At 42.0% G+C, this 20836-nt stretch overlaps 1 protein-coding gene across 1 annotated transcript; it reads right to left on the reverse strand.

Annotated features, from left to right (window-relative positions):
* Positions 1-518: 518 nt before the first annotated feature.
* On the reverse strand, positions 519-18947 carry LOC140234578 (uncharacterized). Its single transcript, XM_072314602.1, has 11 exons — positions 18759-18947; positions 18205-18510; positions 17470-17533; positions 13413-13667; positions 9524-9578; positions 8467-8597; positions 8075-8232; positions 7503-7713; positions 6286-7348; positions 4936-4996; positions 519-2208 (listed from the first exon to the last, which is right to left on the reverse strand). Exons 1-11 carry the CDS (start codon positions 18822-18824, stop codon positions 2203-2205), a joined length of 2376 nt encoding a protein of 791 aa, XP_072170703.1. The 5' UTR covers positions 18825-18947; the 3' UTR covers positions 519-2202.
* Between the last annotated feature and the right edge of the window lie 1889 nt (positions 18948-20836).

Genomic DNA, 20836 nt, shown 5'->3' on the forward strand with positions numbered 1-20836 from the left:
TCAGCAGTCGTAATCATATCATAATTATCTTAGTCCTGTCTTCCAGGAGGCAAATATATCTTTCTGCTAGTTGTCTTCCGCTGTTTATCTCTCTGTCATAAACATATCAGTAAGCACACACTTATATAATATTATATTATAAATATAAATATATATATATATATATATATATATATATATATATGCCATTTTATTTATATGCCATTTTAGGTTTTAATCTCTTTTAGGTTTTAATCTCATTATATATATATGTGTGTGTGTGTGGGTGTGACTTATATATGCATATATATGTATATGAATTATATATGTATATATATATATATATATATACATACATACATATATATATATATATATATATATATATATATATATATATATATATATAACACACACACACACACACACACACACACACACCAATTCACGTCCCCACTTTTGCCATGTGATCATTCCAGTGCGCTTCACATATGCAATAATATACAGAGACGAAATCCACACTATTCTTGTTTTCGGCGGTAACTTTTTTGCGTTTTCTTTATTCGATTTATCCAATGGCAACAACAGTACCAAGAATAAGTGTTCAACGTACGACAAGAGTTGTTTGAAGTTGAATTAATTTGTTGTTTATCCACATTATGTACAAACTGTACACTGTCTGAGCTATAGAAATATACATAGCATATACAAAAACGACTTTAACAATGTGTATTAAAATTGGCCAAGAGCGTGAACACTTTTTTTTTCCAATCAGAGTGAGATTGAATTAATCTCTGAAACATTTAAATAGTTATTTGAAATGATGAGTTGTATTTGATAAATTCGTAAAGCTAACAATAACACGACTGCTCGAAATATGAGCACAATAAATTACATTTTGGTCCCTCTGCATAGCAAAAATGTTAAGTTACAAAGTGAATAAGTATAAGAAAACCTTCTGATTTTCTTATCAGTTTCGGACAGAAGCCTATCGTTACTCAGTTTTGAGTTAAGTTGCCACATGCTGGTAGCGGGCACTTGGTTTTGCTTCACTTCTATTAACTGAATAATGATAAGTTGCTACAGAAACCGCACATCTAAATCATACGTCACAAAAGTACGATTAAACGTATGCTTCACGTCATAACTTTTGCTTTAAATAACAGAATCGAACGAAAATTCCGAACTCACAAAAATATATAAAATATCTCAAGAAAACTTTATATCTCAATAATTTAACACATCAGTAGTAGTAAATAGTAGAAGTAGTACATTTTCTACATCGTGTACTTTAAAAAAAAAACTTTTCTTATTAAATCTTTTTTTTTTTCATTTTCTTCTCATATTTAATAAATATAAGTAGCAAATTTGGAATACAAAACAAGACTGCTACTTCTGCTGACCTATACAATGAGTGAACGTCTGTCCTGACGGCATTGAATTGAGTCCAACATAACAATGAATCTTTCTACACTGGAGTTATGAATGAAATTGGCAAGAACATTGCCCCCATATGTCAATTCCACGAGACAGCTCAACGCACGGAATGCTAATATTCTAGCCTACTTTGTATGAACTTTTTTTTTTTGCAGATTGTACATTGTGTGTAAATGTACATTTTTTTTTTTCAGATACAGCACAGAAGTGTGAAACTTTGTACAATATTATGTGATATTGACTGAAATCGTGAAATTCATCCTTTTGGTTTGGATCGTTGATGTCGGTCTGGTCTATATGGTATGAGAAGATTGGGTGATCTACGCGCCTTGTTTGTCCAGTTATGAGAGTACCATTGTAGTTATCATCGATTGTAATTGACAAGTAACGATAACAATCAATTAAATATTGCTGCTTGTAAAAGAACACAATAATTTAAATTTTATCATAGCTCTCCTATTTTCTTTCCAAAAAGGCACACAATGGCTTTTTATCTCCAAAAATTGTAGACAAATGGATAAGAGCTGCTACAGCCAAGTGCATGGCTTGGCATGAAAGATTAAACGATGCATAGAATTTGGTGGCGATAATTTTTTAAAGATCTTTATTTAGATTCATTTAGATTACGGCGCCCTTCATATTACTATTAAGTCTCTCTCTCTTCCGCTCCTTTCTCTTCCCCGGCTTGGGCGTACATCTCGGGTGGCGCTGTACCAATGGCAGTGGGCGATAGCGTTGAATACATAGCGCATGAAGAAATAATATTGCAACATCTCCATCCTCTTTTCATACCTGCACATGGAAGACAAAAGATAAAACATCGGTGAAAATTAACTGATATCCTCTAGAATGATGCATTCACGATGTGTTTGCGAGTGTGTTTACTAAAACAGAAACAAATAAAAATCAGACTTCGCACTTGATATCTTTACTTAGCAAAAATTGTAAATACAGAAGCGAAAATGGTAAATACAGTGTAGTGTGTGATAAAGAGTACCCCGTGGTATGTGTATTTCACTAGTGTATGCAGTCACAGACGGTACTGCGAAGCCGGGAGATGATTTATCAGCCTATGGTGGCCTCAAGTACAGTATAACGCGAGGGCAATGTCCGCTTGAGTCCAGCTTCACAGAAGTCAACTGTGTTGGTGATGAAGCGATCACATCATGTCATATCGCTTTGATAACTCGCAGTCTCGCTCGATGTCAGCCGTGGGTTCACAAGCTGAATAAATTGCGGTAAGAGTGAGCACACGCTGGGCGGTGTGCAGGGAGGGGGAAGGGGTGATAGATGGGCACAATTTATGCATTTCTTACAGTGCACCTTCGCGCTAAAGTCACAGACAGCGGAGAATCAAGACACATGTATTATGCGAGCAACACTCTTACCAGATGTGGCTGCCTTCATGATACCAGTTTTACTAAAATTGCGTGTAAGTTAATTCACAGATTTGTCGCTAAACTTTCAACAGGCCTACGAAGACTTAGATTGCTATTCATTCCAACAGATTCACACCATGCCAAACTGAAATGCACTTGGTCGAATTCAAGTGCTCAGGGACTGTGATTATCATCATATTGTACGATAAATCGGGGGTGGGGCGTGATAATACATATCTCATGTGAAATCACTTTTTGAACAATTTTGGCGATCCTGCTGATAGTGTTTGTTTCGCGCGGATTTATCAAGTCTACTAGCCGGTAGTAAAAAAAAAAAATAAGAGGGAAGGGGGGGGGGGTAGAGGGGATTCGTTCCTTTTATGGGCGTATGAATGTTGAGAAAACAAACAAGCGTGCCGCGGCTGCGATCGTCTGTGTATCAAGCAACGTGATTGGTCGAGAGCGCTTGCACCTGCATTTGTAAAACCACGTGATCAAAACAGTCTAGTTTCATTGTGCTGCTCGGCACATTCACAATAGTTGCCCATGACACATCTCCCTTTGGTCGCGCCTACCTCTCGCTATTAGCACGACTCTTTTGCGTAGCATCTCGATGAAAGCCCTACCATTATGCAGCGGCGCATTATTATGAAATATCAAGTTTTCTGTGGGCGGAAATAGTATACAATATGTGAAGTTGGTGGAAATTCACTGTGAAAAGGCGTAAATGTTGCGGCGATTGAATTCTGGGCTGGTTCGTTGCAAAGAGTAACTTAACCTCCACGAATGGTTGCTTACTCTTCTGTTCTATTTTGTTTTGTTTTTTGTTTTTGTTTTTTAAATAACCAAGTATGAGCCCCTTGATAAAGAAGAAACGTTTTCAAGGCTGAACGATGTCGCTCGTTTCACAAATTCTTGTTTCTTTTGACGAGTTATCAAGAAATGCGCTGCACCAATTTCTGAACCTCTCTAGCATACCCTATCTACCCCAACCCACAACCCCCTCCCCCCCCCCGAAATAAAAAAGGAATCGTAATTTTATATATCATTGAACACACAATGAAAAGTTTATCCTAATGACAATCTGTCCTACCAAATTACAGAAAGTCCATATAAAATTATCTGATAGAAATGAATACCGGTATCGGCGGTATGATCTCGAAGTTTTTGTTTTTTGTTGTGTGTGTGTTTTTTTTTTTTTTTTTTTTTTTTTTTTTTTTTTTTTTTTACTTTTTTAAAACTTTTTTTAAACACTTTTTTGTGCTATAGATTATTGATTTATATTAAACGCTGTCTAAACAACCCGATCGGAGAACCCATTTCCCCAAATCCCTGAGTGTCCCGTCGGGTCGCTGCCATCTCGGCGACCCGCATTCTCCGCGTGCCGCGAAAACTGTTCTCGCTATGAACAGCGCATCTCAAGTGCAATCCCACACGACTCGAAAATATCTATACCATATTCCTCACAACATGGAGTCGCTCCGTTATCTAAATGCACATAGATATACTCCAGTCTCAACGGCAGTCATACATGACCGCAATCTACAGCTCCGTCCAAGCACAATATATACTGTATATCATAATCACGTGAGGTTTTGAAGCAACATTGAATCTGGGCACCGTCAACATACACTAGTGAGATACACTAACACTAATTGGGTCACAATTCAAAATGCCATACCTGCAATCATTACTTAATTATAGTAACCCCATCTACATGACACACGGGGCAGATCGTATCACGTACACACTACATTGTAGTTACGTGTACTTGCATACATCCCAAATCCAGTATTACCGTTACATCTTTTTCCAATTAAGATGAAAATGCACTCTTTGAAAAGCTCTGTGTTTAAATATATACAGTATATGGAGGACTGGTTATTTCTTTTTCTATGAATGAACGTTGGTTTGGATGTACAGAGGCAATCGAGGGCATGACCAACATGTAATACTTACGCCTTACCAACGACAACCTAGCCCTAACCTAATACAAGTGTACACGGTATTGTGACATCTTCACCCGTTCTCCATCCCACCCAAACCGTCTGAACTGAAGCTAGCTATAACCCAACCTAATGGAATCGTATTGATTGTTAAATGGCAAGATCAATTGCGGCAAGAAATGGATGATAATTACCTCAGTTGCGTGTAACGTGACAGGCTTCTGTGGCGTCAGGCCCCTGTCTTCTACCACAGCTCTGCATGCCGCAAGAGAAGAGAAGAGAAATGGAAAGATGGGAGAATGTGATATTAGATCATACAGTAGTATCGACACCGCTTCAAACCAAAGGAGAATAGCGTTGCGATATGGGTACACAAATCACTACGATGAGTCACTTAGTAGGCTGCCAACTATATTCAGTGTGTACTACAGTTAATATACTGTACCTCTCATGCCGTGTTTTGGTGGGAATTAACCGACTGTGATATCAGAGCCAGATGAGCTTTCGGCATTGTCCAAATCACATGCACATAGACAAAGTCACATGCGAGTAATAGTAACTATGTTTCGTAAATTGGATTGATGACTGACAATATTGACCCACTATGGATTGCTTCTTACAATCATGAAATGATAACACAACATCAAACAAACATGACGAGCATCGCCATCAAAGTCGCTCTGCTTTTATCAGCATCTACACGTGTGCAAGTACACGTAGAGTCATATTTTACTACCAAATAGATTCATACAGCACCATTCCACAGCGTACTGGTGGTAATGGGTAATGACGACATTGCAATTTCCATTATTTGAAATGTATGTTGAGCTCAATGTTTCTCCCTCTTTCACTTTCCTTCTTCCCAAATAGCACTCTTAAAATGCATCTCAGGAGGAATATTCAGCCTTGCCGCTACTCGAGGGATAACAATCGAAACAAATGCCTGGAGCGGGTACTGAAATTAACAGCCTTCACTATAATTGAAAATTTCGATAAATCTACGTCTGAAACAACAACCCTTGCAGTGGAGATGCGGTCCCTAATCGCGTTTCGTTACTATGGTTACAGTGGTTACATCAACAAATTGTCTGACGGTGATGATCACAGGCTTTCATTCAGAAATTAGTGCACTGAAGCTCCAGGGCCCCCAGCTGGTTCAAGGGATACATTCAGACAAAATCGCATTTGTTCAAAGAACAGTTACTCCCAAGTGGATTACAACTATAATTGGTTTGCCTGACTAGTGAAACTTCATCAAGGCAAAAAAAGAAAAAAAAAGTTCTCCCCTATCATATCTACTTGGGAAATGATTAGGCTGTGTTGATTACCATGTACCTTGCAGTCGATTCAAGGGCCTTCTGCCTAAATACTTGCTGGCCTCATGACACAGGCCCTCATCACACATAACAACATTCTTCGTTCTATTCACTAAGAATGCATTTTGACGATCAGTCCGATCGAGTGCATCCACAGTGTAACGGCAAGGTCAAAGAGTTAGAATGAAAAGAACACACAAAAACATTGAAAACACATGTAATACTTACGATATTGGTAAAACAGGGTAGTTTCCCGAATGCCTCGGTGTACTTTGTGATGATGAAGTTTGACTAGGTGTTTGCAAAGAGTCTGTTCTCTTAAGTTGCACTGGATTTTCCTCATAATAATAATATCCTTCAGAGTCATGCCTCGGGTATGAATGTCTTGCTTGAGGCATATTATGCATACTTGCTGATGATGTAGGAATCACCATCAGTTGGTTCATTGAAGGCGGACCTTCAAAGTCTTTAATAGGATAGTCTTTGTGGTGATTTGTTTTATGTTGTGATGCTGTATTAGCTTTGCTAAATGTGTCCTGCTCTTTGTTGCACACTTTTTCACTAATGCTCAACAGAGGCAGCACTTTTTCCTCCTGCGAGAAATTGTCTTTATATGTGAGCTTATTCCTGTTATTAGGCGTTGACGTTGTATTTGATTCCAAATCCTTTTGTCTCGGCTCCGGATGGTGCTGTTTCCTGTACACGACAATTATCAAAATGATCACTAGCGAAATCACGAGGAATCCGAACGCGACGTAGATCACCAACTGCGTGGTATCCGATAATCCGAAGTTTGTGGAAGGCGATTTGGTCCCCCTGCTTGGCTGCTGCAATTCCGTTGAGGGCTTTGGTGTCTGCTGGTCTACCAAGGAGACGCTGCATGTTGTGCCTCTCCATCCCTCCGTACACTCACAGCGGAATCCTCCCATCACATCCTGCAGACAGGAGCCTCCGTTCTCGCACGGGTTGTCTCCATCGCACGGCCTGAAGTGGTCACTGCAGTTGCGTCCGCCGAATCCATAGGCGCACTCGCAGCGGTAGTCGTTCAGCAGGTCAATGCACGTCCCACCATTTTTACAGGGCTTTGCGAGGCAGTCGTTGATGTTGTTCTGACAGTGATCTCCATTATATCCAAGGGGACAGTCGCAATGGACAGAGTCGGATTCCGCGCGGCAAGTACCGCCGTTTTCGCACCCATGAGCCGCACAGAGGTCTTCCTGGCACTGGTCACCTCGGAAGCCATCAGGACACTTGCATTGGTAGCCCACATTGTTGTTGATGCAGGTTGCTCCTGTGGAATATAAAAAAAAAGACAAATATAATGAACTATGGTGTACTCCTTACAACTTGCACATAAATATCTGTCTATTTGAATTTAGGTGCATGGGACTGTTGTAACAATATGTTTTGCATAAGTTTTTCATAATGCGTCGAGGGATTCTTACCGTTTTGGCAAGGAGAGTTGAAGCAGTGGTTGAAAATCTCGCAATGGATGCCGCTGTATCCGGCAGGACACGTACAGCGGTAGCCATCATTGGCGTCCTGGCAGGTTCCTCCATTCATGCATCTCTGGACATCGCATCGAGGCACTGGGTCGTCACAGGTCTCGCCCGTGTATCCTGCTGGGCACAGGCAGGTGTTACCATTCGGACCATTCTGAGCGGGAAAAATACAAAATTACTGACATTACAAACCAGAGGTTAAACCAATTTTCGTACATATTATTGACCTCTGTTAACATACACAATTGGATGCGAATAGTGATTGTCACACCCCCGATTGCAAGAATCTCAAGCTCATTGAAGGAGGCAGACTTAAGCAGAAGAATAAGATGATGATGATGAAGATTCGGGGGGGGGGGGGAGGGTAACTTAAGTTACGTTAATTTACGTGCTTAATAACAGTGATAATTTTACAGAAATAACAGCAAACTGATCTTTGAACCTGACTGACGATTCCAACACGTTTATATAAAGGTTAATCATTTGTAGCATAACCGCTAGGTAGAAATACTCACTCGGCAGGTTCCACCGTTTCGGCATGGACATGCTTCGGCCGTTTCGCAGTGAGTCCCGGTGAAGCCAGGCTTACAATAACAGCGGAAGCCCAGAGGTCTCTCATTGCGGCACGTAGCACCGTTCTGGCACGGTTGGTTGTTTGTGCAATAGTTGAGATCTAAAGACGATTGAGACACACAAGAAAAGAGACGCGACATGAAGAATCATACAAACTCACATCCGAACAGCTGCATCACAAATTATTGCACTTGGGATTGATATTTCTACAAGAATGAAAACTTGTTTCAACTTTGAAATTCAGACATCAATGCGCACTGAATAGAAATAGCCCTACACGTCTACGTCAACTGAAGTCTTCATCCCATCTCGGGTTATCTTGGTTTCATCTTACCTGTGTCGCAGAGCAGGCCTCCCCAGCCGGGTAGGCAATTGCATTCGCCAGGAGCATTACATGTCCCGTGGTCACATCCTTCGTAAAGGTCGCATTCGTCACAAGCGGTGCCCCCGTAGCCGGTGTCACAACTGCATCAAGGGAAGTTAATGATATCGATGTATTTTAATACACTACAATACAAGTAACGATGAAAACATGTACACGAAAGTTGTTACTCTGTGTTATATGCAGAGCGGGGGGGGGGGGGGGGGGGCGATCCCTTTCCAATTCGTTACCGAGTACTTAACAATTCTGAAGTGAATTTTGAGGTGAATATCGAATGACGTACGCCACATGTATCGAATTACCCACGTTTAGTCTCAATTCATTAACTCTGAACAGGGTTTCCACTCACTTAATAAGTGCATATTACTCTATCATGCGTGACAAGATCATTTAGGGCTCCTAGCAAAGAAAGCTCTGCGATTCCAATCCGCACTTCTTGAGTGTTAATGAAACAAGGCACGGAGCTTTCGACCAACACCACGGTCTTGCTTGTACCTTGTAATTTAATCAACAGCGGCGCATCACCGTGGCACACGTGTACAATCTTTCGTCTTCAACGGGGTAGAGGCGTTCGCATTTCACGGATTTGATATTCGTTTTCCAGAGCTCAACCCTACAAAGCTGCTAACTGTGATTCGTAAAGGCAGGAAAGTCATTGTGTGGAATATCTTTCCTGGCTTGTCATCAACAGAATAGTATAAACAATCCTGTCGGGACCTGCATGCATTTTGCCATCTGACTGAAATTTACCTTGTTGATGATTAATTAATACACCTTTTTTTTCATCATAATCACGATAACAATGAAAACATGTTTAAATAACATTTCTCCATAAAATGATATGCAATACGACGACAATAAGAATTGATGCCAGTAAATCAAAAACACATCTCATTTATTTTCTCATGATATGAATCATTCATTCAAACGAGAGAAATGAGGGAGGGAGGGTGGAAGAGATAGATAGAGAGAGAGAGAGAGAGGGGGGGGGGAGATATTTTGCAATTACCTGCACTTGTTGGGGGCAATACACGTGCCATGCACACATCCCTCTGGACACTGGGCTGTTGGAGATAACGAGAAAGAGAGATGGGCGAATGAGATGAGAGACATGCATTTCGAGTTGATGAATGAAATAAATTGCGAGATCAATTGTGCATTAGCGATACTGAACGCCATCAAGCGAGCAAAGGGTTTTGCGCAGAAAATTTACTGCGCATGCGCTGATGTAACAGCTACCGACCCTTGCCTCTTGCCTAGCTACCCTGGTAGTCAAATAGAGAGGTTATGCAAGTTAGATGTATGCAAGGAAAGACCCGCGCTCCCGGTGCCATGTTTGTCTGCGGATCATGTTCACTGAAAGCTGGCTCTCTGGGTGCGCATGCTCTTCGCATAACTCTCGGTATGCCATTTTACATTAAAAGGGACACCATTCACACTTAGGACTATTTGAATTTGTCGCTTTCCGCGATGTGCGACCCCCTCCCCCCCCCCAAAAAAAAATAAATAAATAAAATATATACATATATATATATATATATATATATATATATTCATAAATAAAGGCGCCCTACCAAGGAGATATCACTACGTAGAGCTGTCATCCTAACGTTTCCCCAAAGACTGAGTTACTCGGAAAGGCAATACGAAATCCGCATGTCAAGGAAGACAAGAGACGGGTATTCCTCCTACGATATCCAACCCTATGGATTTCAGCTCTTCCTGTTAAAAAGCGATAACCTCCTCGTCACTTTTATGCTCAGCTGAATTGGACTCGCGACAGTAAGATAGGTTTCGCGGTTCTCAAGCTCGAATGCAGCTCCCCAGATCTACACATACACACACACGCACCCTCTCTCTCTCTCCCTTTCTCAAGAGTGTCCCTTTATATCCAGCTGCAGGGGGTTTATATGTTAATAAGGCCAGGATTCTCGCCTTTCCCATCAATGAATCAACTCCCACACATCGCGTGGAGAACGTGTGTACACGTTTTCTCCTCACGCAAATACAAACACCAGCTCAACACAGCTTGCACGATCCCTTGCTGCTTACTGAGGCATTCCGATCCTAAGAAGGGTAACATAATTTTCTTTCATGACGCACGGCTTTGGTGTCAAGGGGGAAAAAGTTTTAGACCAATAGTAGTAATTAATGGTGTGAATTTACTAATCTATTGGAAATTTGTGGATCAGTTCTATTAAATCAGAGTTTTTGACGACATTCGATCACGTCGTAAAGCGAAGAAAACAACAACATAACAAAAATAACAATGGAAAGTTACAACGCCTCATTATGCTAATAATATGTAGGCGGCAAAGCTGTGAGAATGGCGGAGTTGAAATGAGCATACAAGCGAGCTGCGCGTGCCGCTCCGACACGGGTCGCGAGCCCATTTCGCGCCACGCGGGTTTCTGGTACCCCGTGCGTCCTTTGATTATCATATACATGCTGCCACGAACCTGGACGTATGGCGGTGTTAGTGTTCAAGGTCCACTTGAAGAAATTGTTCTCAACTGAACACAATCATTATTGGCATGTGGTAAGGTAAAGTGAGTTTCTCTCGTGTTGACGACTACATTATCCTACCTTCCGCACACCATTTCCTTCACTCAACACTCAACTTTTTAGGCAAAGCACTTCATCTTCTATGTAGCATAATACTCCTGTATCAGGCATTTTCATGGTTGATTTATCTTTTCCTTCTCTTTTTTTTTTTCCATGCCTTGATCCCAGCGTGAGGGTACATTCTGAATTTCCGGCACGGGAATCATTATCATTATTACCAAACTCCATTTATCAGCGTTACAGGGGGTAAGCTGTCTGGAAAGACTGGTTTAGCTCAAGTCTCCGGCTCTCATTACTTATTTGCTACCATGATCTGGCTCTTCAACGAACATGATACGCATGATCAACCATAAAAGGGAATCATGCCACACAAACCGTTCTCCTCAACTGAGGAGATATACGATTGATGGATGAGCAGAATTTGTGCCATTTAAGAAGGCTGTCTCATGCTGGCTACTACAGCATCCGCCAAACAATACTATTCATCAGCATTACCCGCTTGTGTCAAAACGAATCTAGAAAGACTCCATGAAAGAAATAAGTTGGTAGTGGAAAATTATGGCACTTAAACTATCCTCTCGTTCTGGCAGAACCCGACCCATACACTGGATGACAATTACCTTAGTGATACACTGTATGCTTGAATGTATTATCGCCCTGACCTGTCCCTTGAAGCTAATAAAACGTACACTCGGCAAATGCGACTATTCAGCTCGTGAATGGCAAAATTGCTTTATACCCGCCACGACGCCACAAGTTTCCCCCTCCCCCACCCCTCTACCCCAAGCACCTCATTCACATGCCCGTCACTCGCTTGTAAATATCACAAAGGCGAGAGGGTCCAGGTGTTTCGGCGCAGCAGCGCAGATGCGCCCTTACAACTCACGACATTGAATGAAGATTCGAGCACACACACACACACACACACACAAACATACACTACTACCCAGTCATAATTGCTGTGAATGATAAAACCGCTCAGCGACTGATGTCAAAAGCACAGCTATTATGAGGGGAAAATGATGGGTAATATTCTGACAAACACATAAACACACGCATAAGCGAGCCTTCACTGCCTGCGGCGATGGCAAACCGGGTAGCGATGCATTGAGCAGCGGCATTTGAGCGCGCTTTTTTCACGATTTGTACGATGCCTAATCGATAAGACTTATCCCATTTCATCACTGGCTTAACATGGAGCGACATTTGTGGAAGGCATACACAGAACCTGAAAATGTAAACAGTGGACTGGTGAAAGTCAGCGCTGAACGATTTGTTAAGATATCATTTGCTGCTGCGTTTTAAAGCATGTCTTGGTATGCCTAGGCAGGGAGACCACCTCCCTGGCCTAAGTGAAATATTAATTTAAGGGATTCTTATTTTCTATCCAAAACGAAATACACTGCGCTGATGATTTATTACTTTAAGCGCTGAACAGTTTAATACTCTTTTTGCTGATGAATTACCACCTAACTTGACATTCATCAGCAATCTAGCTGTAAGCGTGTATTTCAAAACACGATCGTGTAATACACCGTGTCGATAATCCTTGTTTTATGTCACTCGTGTGCCCCTCTTGGTCTGGATGGGCCGGTTTGAGATGGGATGCGCTTGTAAATTGACTTTGGCAGTTCGCGGATAGAACTCGTGATAGGAAAGCGGTATGGCTATGCCTGGAATCCTACCTACGATCTGCGATTTTATTTCAATCTTCCTTGACATCCCCCAATACCCCTTGAGATTTGGACAAGGATGGCATCCCGTCGTGATTGGGGAAAGGAAGAAAATAATCTTCCTGTGGAGAAAGGAGTGGTAAGAGCAGCCGCCTCTGTGATTGGCTATGGTCTCAAAAAGTGCGATGTCATGTTTTCCGTACTATTAGTAATAACATGAAAGACTCGGTTGAAAATTTTACACTACCACCACCACCATCACCACATCATAACAAAAATGAAGAAGCAATCCCTTCTCGCCAAGAGAAAACAATTATACAGTCAAAATTTATGTCTATTATGGTGATTGTATAGTGGTGTCATGTCAGCGTCTGTGAACAGCCTAGGACGTCTTATCTCTTTCACATAAACTTTTCCATAAAACAAAACAAACATTTTCCGACAAGACCCACGATACTAGATAAGAGAAGCGATGACCAGCAATTGCCACTTTCACTATCATTGACATGTCTGTAGCTTGCCCCTCCCCCATGTTTGCTTTGATAATGATAATCAACAAAGCGACTGAATGATTGTCCCACCCTTAAACAAAAATAAAAAGTCGATTTGGTTTGATTGCAGTTGTGTAAGCAGTTTCATCAACATCTTAAGAATTCTTACCTTGTGTACACCAGTCCCCTCTCCAGCCCTCAAGGCACACCCTCTCTCCCTGGTTATTGCACCTGTAGTGGCCGAAGCTGTCGTTTCGTGGAATACACTCCCGCTCGCACTTAGACCCGTAGAAGTTCTGCGCGCAGACGACCCGGTACGAGTAGTCCAGAGAATGGGTTGGTGTGATGTAGGTGAAGTTGGACCACACCGTGCTGACGTTCAGCGACCGGTGAGTGCGCAGTCTGGCAAGAAGGCGACGATTTTCTGTCAAAATCGATGATAAGTACATTCCAAAAAATTCAGTTAAAACCAGGTTAATAATATAAAGATAATCTGCCTATGACCTTTCGTCTTCGTGACCGTTCATATTCTTACGTCATCTGTCAAGTCAATTGTATGTACACATAGACGTCAAAAGTACACGGATAGAGTGCATATAAAAGTGCAAGTAAATTACTAGACCTATGTAGTCAGCTTGTGATATGCACATGATGATGGGCATGAAGACAGGAGAAAATACTTAAAATGAACACTGTATCATCCTTGTTTACTTCCACTGATTTATTTTTCCAGCTATGTTAAGTGCTGGGGAAGAGGCGGGCGGCGAGCTTCGTTTGAAGAAGAAGAAAAAAATAATAAAGGTGTACTATGTCCTTTGGTAAATGATTATTGAGCAAAATAATGTTCTTTATACACAGAAACCAATCAAATAAAGGGCCATAGCACACTGGATGAAGACAAACCACGAATGTGTTGTATTAGTGGTACGTGACAATATCATTCTCATCCCGTGGAGGTCGGAGAGCTATATCTTCGAGTGTGTTTACCGATGACGGCGATAGGTTGTATCGACTACGGTGTATAACACCCGTACAGAGCAATACAACAGTAGCAAGGACGGCTGTGCAAGAGTTACTCCATGTATCGGGTGGGGCGCGTGGCTGTCGCGTGGTATACGTGCTGCATTTTACACCTGTCTTCTCATATAACCCCGGTCCCACCATCTCGATAACCTTGACCTCTGTTTGACCTCATTCCACTTGTCCGCTCACGATTCAATACAATGTACTTGGATCTCGACGAACAAAGCAACTTCTGTCCATTATCATTAGGTTGGATCAGAAAAGGAGTCTTTAAACAAATCGTAGACTAGGAGGCTTCATTATATTTCAGTAACATAAAATCCGATTTCTATTCTTAGCTCTGTCGCAGAAATTGCCTTATATGAAGAGAAGGCTCGTGGAGGGCAGGCAGTGAATGTATTTTCATTACAAATAGGCGGCATTCCAGCACAAGCGACCCAGTAGCAGTAACCAATCACACCAAGACCAGCTGCTTCGCATTGGTCGACTAGAGGGCCGTAAATCTAGCAGCTTCAGGATCGGACTGCATCTTGCCTCCATACTCACTCGTAAGGGATAAAAAAAAAGTGAAATCGGACCGAACGCAGCCATCCCCAGGCCGCAAGAGTAGTACCTGGCATGGGGGCTATCGCTGGCCAACCATGCAGAGATGACAGGCGATAGATACGTAATGCCGAAGTGTCGCTAATAACACGTTCCCACGGTTTTCCTACGAATTTTGATTACTGTGTTTTTGCCTCGAAATTTTCCCATGTCCTTCATTCCAGCCATTCGACACCGTAATTTATCGAGTAGCGCCATTTTCTCCCCTCGTTCGTTTATGATGTGGCAAAACGAGTTCAGGGGGTTGAAGGATAGAGGGAGCACATAGCAAATAATTCTATCAGCTCAAAAAATGTGGTTGTCCGAAGCAGATGGTCTCATTCCCATGAACAATAACAACTTGAGTACTGCGCATACGACCAGTCCCCTCTATTATTTATGGATGCATTTGCTGTAGCTACAGACAAACTGCTGAGGATAATTGATCCGTCGAAATTAATGGATAATGCATTATTTGCTGGTAATTCGATGCTGTCCTTACGGAATTCTCTTTTCAGGATCGAGAGGCATTTTTCCCAAAACAGTCCAATATTCATGACAGATGGATTACACCATGCAGCATGTAACTGAGAGAATTAACCCCCCCCCCCCTCCAAAAAAAAAAAAAAAACTCTTGTGAATAATGGCTGCATACATAATAATAAAATCAATCACAATGGATGATAAAACCTTCCTTTTTTCTAGTTCATAGTTGAATATTCAAAGCCAACATTCGGGGGCATATTACAATTATGTGATTCTTGGATATAGTCTTTAATTAACTTGGTTGTTTGAATAAAAATTCGAAGTTCGTAATGCCTCTAACCAGTCCCTTTCTAACACACACATACATGCACTGCCCACTGCCTAAAATCCACGTGTTCCCCTCTGCTTCCGTCTGCGTTTATAGCTTCTATAGTATTTGGCTAGTTAACCATTGTGAATGCCCATCAGTACACACTTCGACTAAAAACTGTTTTTTCCGTTTTCTACAGCAAATTGCTCAACGTCTTCATCATTTCAAATAAGAACTAACAACAAATCCATGTGGTAGGATGAAGAAGTCAAACATCCGGCAAATTCCCACTCAACAAGTTTGGACATGATGGTGGGGCTGGGGTCAACCGAGGGGTACCCGCCATGTGTTTCCAGAAGTATTACTCCTCGAAAAAACAAAAGGGGGTGACCAAACCCACCACTCGCATCACCGCAGGCGGAAGTTGTCCATAAACGTTGCAAAGAGCTTAGTGTTGAGAAGGAAATACGAGGGGTCATTTTACGAGAGGAATTACTTGTAAATTGCCCACCCTCTCCCCATGAATAGGGAGGAAACGAACCAACTACTGGAAGACAATTGGAAGGCTGGAAACGCTTGATTTCCTTGTACATTCTAGTCATATCAGAGATCTTTTCTGGCTCGAAAGCATCCAGTTGGAATGCGAGTGATGCGAGGTGTGATTCCTCGTAGCTAGTGCAATTTTAATGGTGTATTAATCCAATCATACTCCACGTGTGCTCCTGTTCATAGGGATTGCTCTCCTCTGTATGGTGTTATATACAATGCTGATCTAATGATGACAGTGATGATAATCCAAAAGTGGGGATAGTAATAGATGTGATGCTGTGGCCGTGTCTCTGACATGATGTCCAATAGAAGACTCAAGACGCCATTATTAACATATACACGAACTGCGGTCACCATGGTCACCCCAAGGCAGGGACTTCCAACGTTGCACAATATCCCCATTGGCATAGCAATAAAATAGACGGGTATTCATGTATTCCAGGAATATGGCGTATGGATCCACTGATGAATGGTGAAAAGCATGACTCCTCCCGTTGTACACACCCTCAGGTATGGAAAGGCGACGAGACCGCGACCATACAATATGTGGTACGATGCAAGGTGTATCGGATATCCGACAGATCCCAGGGTATTGCGATCAGACTGTAACAATTATGTTATGGACTATGAATGATATTCCATTAGCGCCGTGAGTCGGATCAATATAATCCAGGGGTTGAAAAATAAGATTAAAAAAAGAAGTTCGCTCAGCATACACTGATGCTGCACATACGCGTTAAATCCATTGAGTAAACTGAATGCAGATGATTATGCTCATTGCGTCTTTCATACAGTATACACTGCACTGTAGATTCACAAGGACACAGACATACCAAATGCAAAAATGAGTATAAACAAACCACATTCGACCATCATTGAGACAATAGCTTGGGATAATTCCCAAAATGCGCATTATGGCTACTATACATTTATGAACCATGTAATACTTGGAGAAAGAAAACACATACAATGCAATTATGCCATGTTTAAAATGTCCCAGATATTCATAATCTCACATTAACAATTATTTTACGATGAATATAAAAAAGCTGCTGCTAATGAAGGTTAAAAATGTAAACACTGAACATTTTCAATAATTAGTAATTGAATAATATGAATAACGATTTATATCAATTCAATAAGTACAACGCTGCAACCACTAGAAGATCGAAACAGTAGATCTACTTCTTCGAACATACTCGAAGGGGGTGTGTCTTGAGTATTGGGTGTTGCGTACTATTTACATTGTGATACAGTAGAAGTTTATCATGCTCACCATCATCAGGAAGCCCCACGTCGCTATCACTATGCCAAACATCCAACGCAAGAGAAAAGTCTCCCTGTATGCAAGAGATACAAATCGTCATCATCGCGTTACAAGACCACTGATTAAATGTGACAAGTGGCGAGAATCTGCTTTTCCAAAATAAACACTGATGTCGACAATATAACACCATTATAACCTTTACTATGCAATGTACACATTCCATTCACTTCGTCAATCAACGCTCTGTCACATAGTTAGGCAATTCTGAACAATGACATTTTCAGAATAGTCAGATTTACTGTAGTCGACGCGTTTCATTAAAAAAAAAAGGGGGGGGTGTTTAAAATTAATGGGATTTTGTAATGAACGAACGCGTGGGCTACTAAGGACCTACCACGCCACCACTCGTAGGGGAGAAGGCAGCCTTTCCTGCCCGTCGCACACGGGTTGCACCCAACAATGAACGCCTGTATCTCTTCATTCACACATCACCGTCGCGGTTAGCAACGTAACGGTGATGAATCAAACATTTACAACATCGGCATATCATTCAAGTTTCACGCAATTTATACAACTGAATACCAGGTGAATGATTAAAGTAACCAGTTTCCTTCAAAATTGAACAGCTTCATCGTCAAACACCTATAACTGTCTAAACTAAAGACACGCTCACAGCAACACTCAAAATGTAACAAATAATATTTGAAAATTTGAAGGTGTAGCGAGTAGAACTTCAGTACTTACCGGCCAGTCGATATCAAATGAGACACTTATTAATCCATTGGGCACATCAAATGAATTTTCTCCCAAAATTGACGTGAATTCATAGTCAAAATTTGACAATGTACACTGTCCGGGTGGGAGTTCGTCAGGGATATCGCGAAGAAACTGAAGGAGGCACAAGGAGAAGAAGGTTCTACATGGTCCAACACACTGATAAGTACTTCCACTTGAAGTGGTATTTCCACAACATTGTCCACTGAAATCCACGGCTCGGTCGTTGCTGAAGGAGTTTAGACGGAGTTCGTAGGTACCTGCGGCTGACGTAACCTGTATAAAAGTACAAGAAAAGTTGCATTAATCGTCACTGTTATCGCATATTGTCAGTAAAAAGAAACTAAAGTTTACATGTAACGACATAACAGTGCAGTGATCGAACATCCCGCCCGCCTGGTCAGGTCGCGGAGAGGCGTCCGTTACTCTACTACCTCCGATTTGTTTACAACGACATCAGAACTTCCAATTTCATTTCCACGCAACAAAATAATTTTAAATCCCTAAGAGTCTTTTCAACTTACCTTAGAAATAATTCCTATCAAGTGCAGGGTATATATCACCGTGTTACTCCACGTAAAACGCCCCATAGTTGTCACAGAAAACGTAGCACGCCAAGACGGCAGTGCAGCACAGACTTCGCCGTTTCCCTTTCTTTTCCAGTCACGCCGAATCTGCGCAGATTACACCAACTGCCGACCGAGCAGACACAACTTTGCCGATTCCAGTCCCTTTGTGCAGCTCAGTGAGCTTCTCTCCTAGGCTCCGCCTCCAAAGAAAACGCTCCAATCAAATGTGCGAATGAAACTCGCTTTGATTAACGCGATACCACCAAGGCGATCCGAGAGCACTTCGGATACTACAACCACCACATGAGGGCGATAGACTACTTCCAGTGACGATGGTCAAGAGCAGCACGGAACTGTGGAACACGTGCACGATGTTCTGAGACTGATGTTCGACCCAGTTTTCTGCGATTCACAGTGCACGAATGTATCACAACGATTTACCTAGACAAAAATCATGGTCGTTCATCCATAGTGTATATTTATTAGATCCTCCTTCGTGAGTTAAAACTGATATGCTGCAGTCACGGCCCCGTTTAACTTTTACTACGAAGCGTCGTGATCGGGGCGATTCGTGAGGTTGGGTTTTCAGAGGTATACTAATCGTTGACTGAAAGGACGCTCCGCTTTTATACCAAAATCGTGGCTCGTGCCGCTGTTTAGCATATGCATAGATTAACGACCCTCCACGCGCGGAACAGGTTGTTCTTGTGTGTTTTAATCCGGATTATCTGCGGGGCACGGTCCAATGTGCTTCTTCGCCTTGCCTCCTGCAAACAAACCAGGCTTATTTCAAGGTCTTTATATTCCAGTAAACTCAGTTTTCATGCTAATTGCAAGCCAGGGAGGCTGTTTTTCTTTTTCGTTGTTTGCTCGAGCGAGGGACAAGAAGAAGATTAGTTCGCGTGCCTCTTAGCAAGCATACGATCGATGAAACGATTTTCAATTTTCGCGTGGGTTTCTTCTGACCCTTGTTCTTAAAGTCAGGGAAAAGAAAGAACAATCTGACTTATGATGATATTTATCATACTGAAGGGCATTTCGATCCTCACAAGCACATTGAAATGTAATCATTTCATTTTCACCTTGCGGAACGATTGCAGATAGATTATATTCTTGTTCAATATTCTTATAAGAATTCCATCAGTCTCTTGGACTTTGTAACAAAGACTAGGTATGGCAACGACACACGCTAGCAGTTGCCGAGTCTTTATTCAACCTAGCCAGTCTTTGCCTACATTGGCTCCCCTCCACTCGAGCCACTCTTTTGTTTGGTCAGACCCTACCCGAACAGCAAGTGTGCGGCTATTGTGCGCGACGCGTGCCCCATGTCAATGGGAACAATAGCTCCACGAGAGCTCCTTTCTTAGCGCCTTCTTTCACTCTATTCAAACTATGTGGTCAGCTGTGTGCTGGCAACTTGCTTGCACCTGCGCACGTCGCTATTGTTTGTCGTGTTTTTATTCCTGCTGCCCCCCCCCCTCCCTCTCTCTCTCTCTCTCTCTCTTGCTTGCTTCCTCCCTCCCTCTCTCTTCTTTTTTCCATCTCAATGTCTGGGTTTATCATTGACTAAAGCCCCTGACCCAACATTTTATATGCACGTGTGTGTGTATTTTCGTGTGTATGTGGCAGGTCGGTGGGTAATACTACGTGCTTCATTGACGCCTCATCTGTCCAATCAACGAGCCGGCATGGTAGTCGCGCGGTAAAAGCCGGAAACCCGCAATGTTACGAATGGCAACTTCCTCAGACCATGACACAAATGTGTAGTAGCTCTATAGTACGATTGTATCACATGTAGATTTTCAGTTAAAGTTGTCGTAACAGTTGCAGCAGTTGTAGTAGTTGCAGTAATATAGGCCTCGTAGTAGATACCGCAGCAATCCTGTCGCAGAGTTAGTAGTAGATACCGCAGCAATCCTGTAGCAGAATTGTTGTTGCAGCAGAATTGCTCGGAACAGCAGTTATGGTCGTAGTAGGGGTAGAAGTTATAGTGTTATTCTTAATATAGTACAACGTAATTGTGATGTTTGCAT

Source organism: Diadema setosum, chromosome 1 (assembly GCF_964275005.1).
Source record: "Diadema setosum chromosome 1, eeDiaSeto1, whole genome shotgun sequence".
Classification (NCBI taxonomy): Eukaryota; Metazoa; Echinodermata; class Echinoidea; order Diadematoida; family Diadematidae; genus Diadema; species Diadema setosum.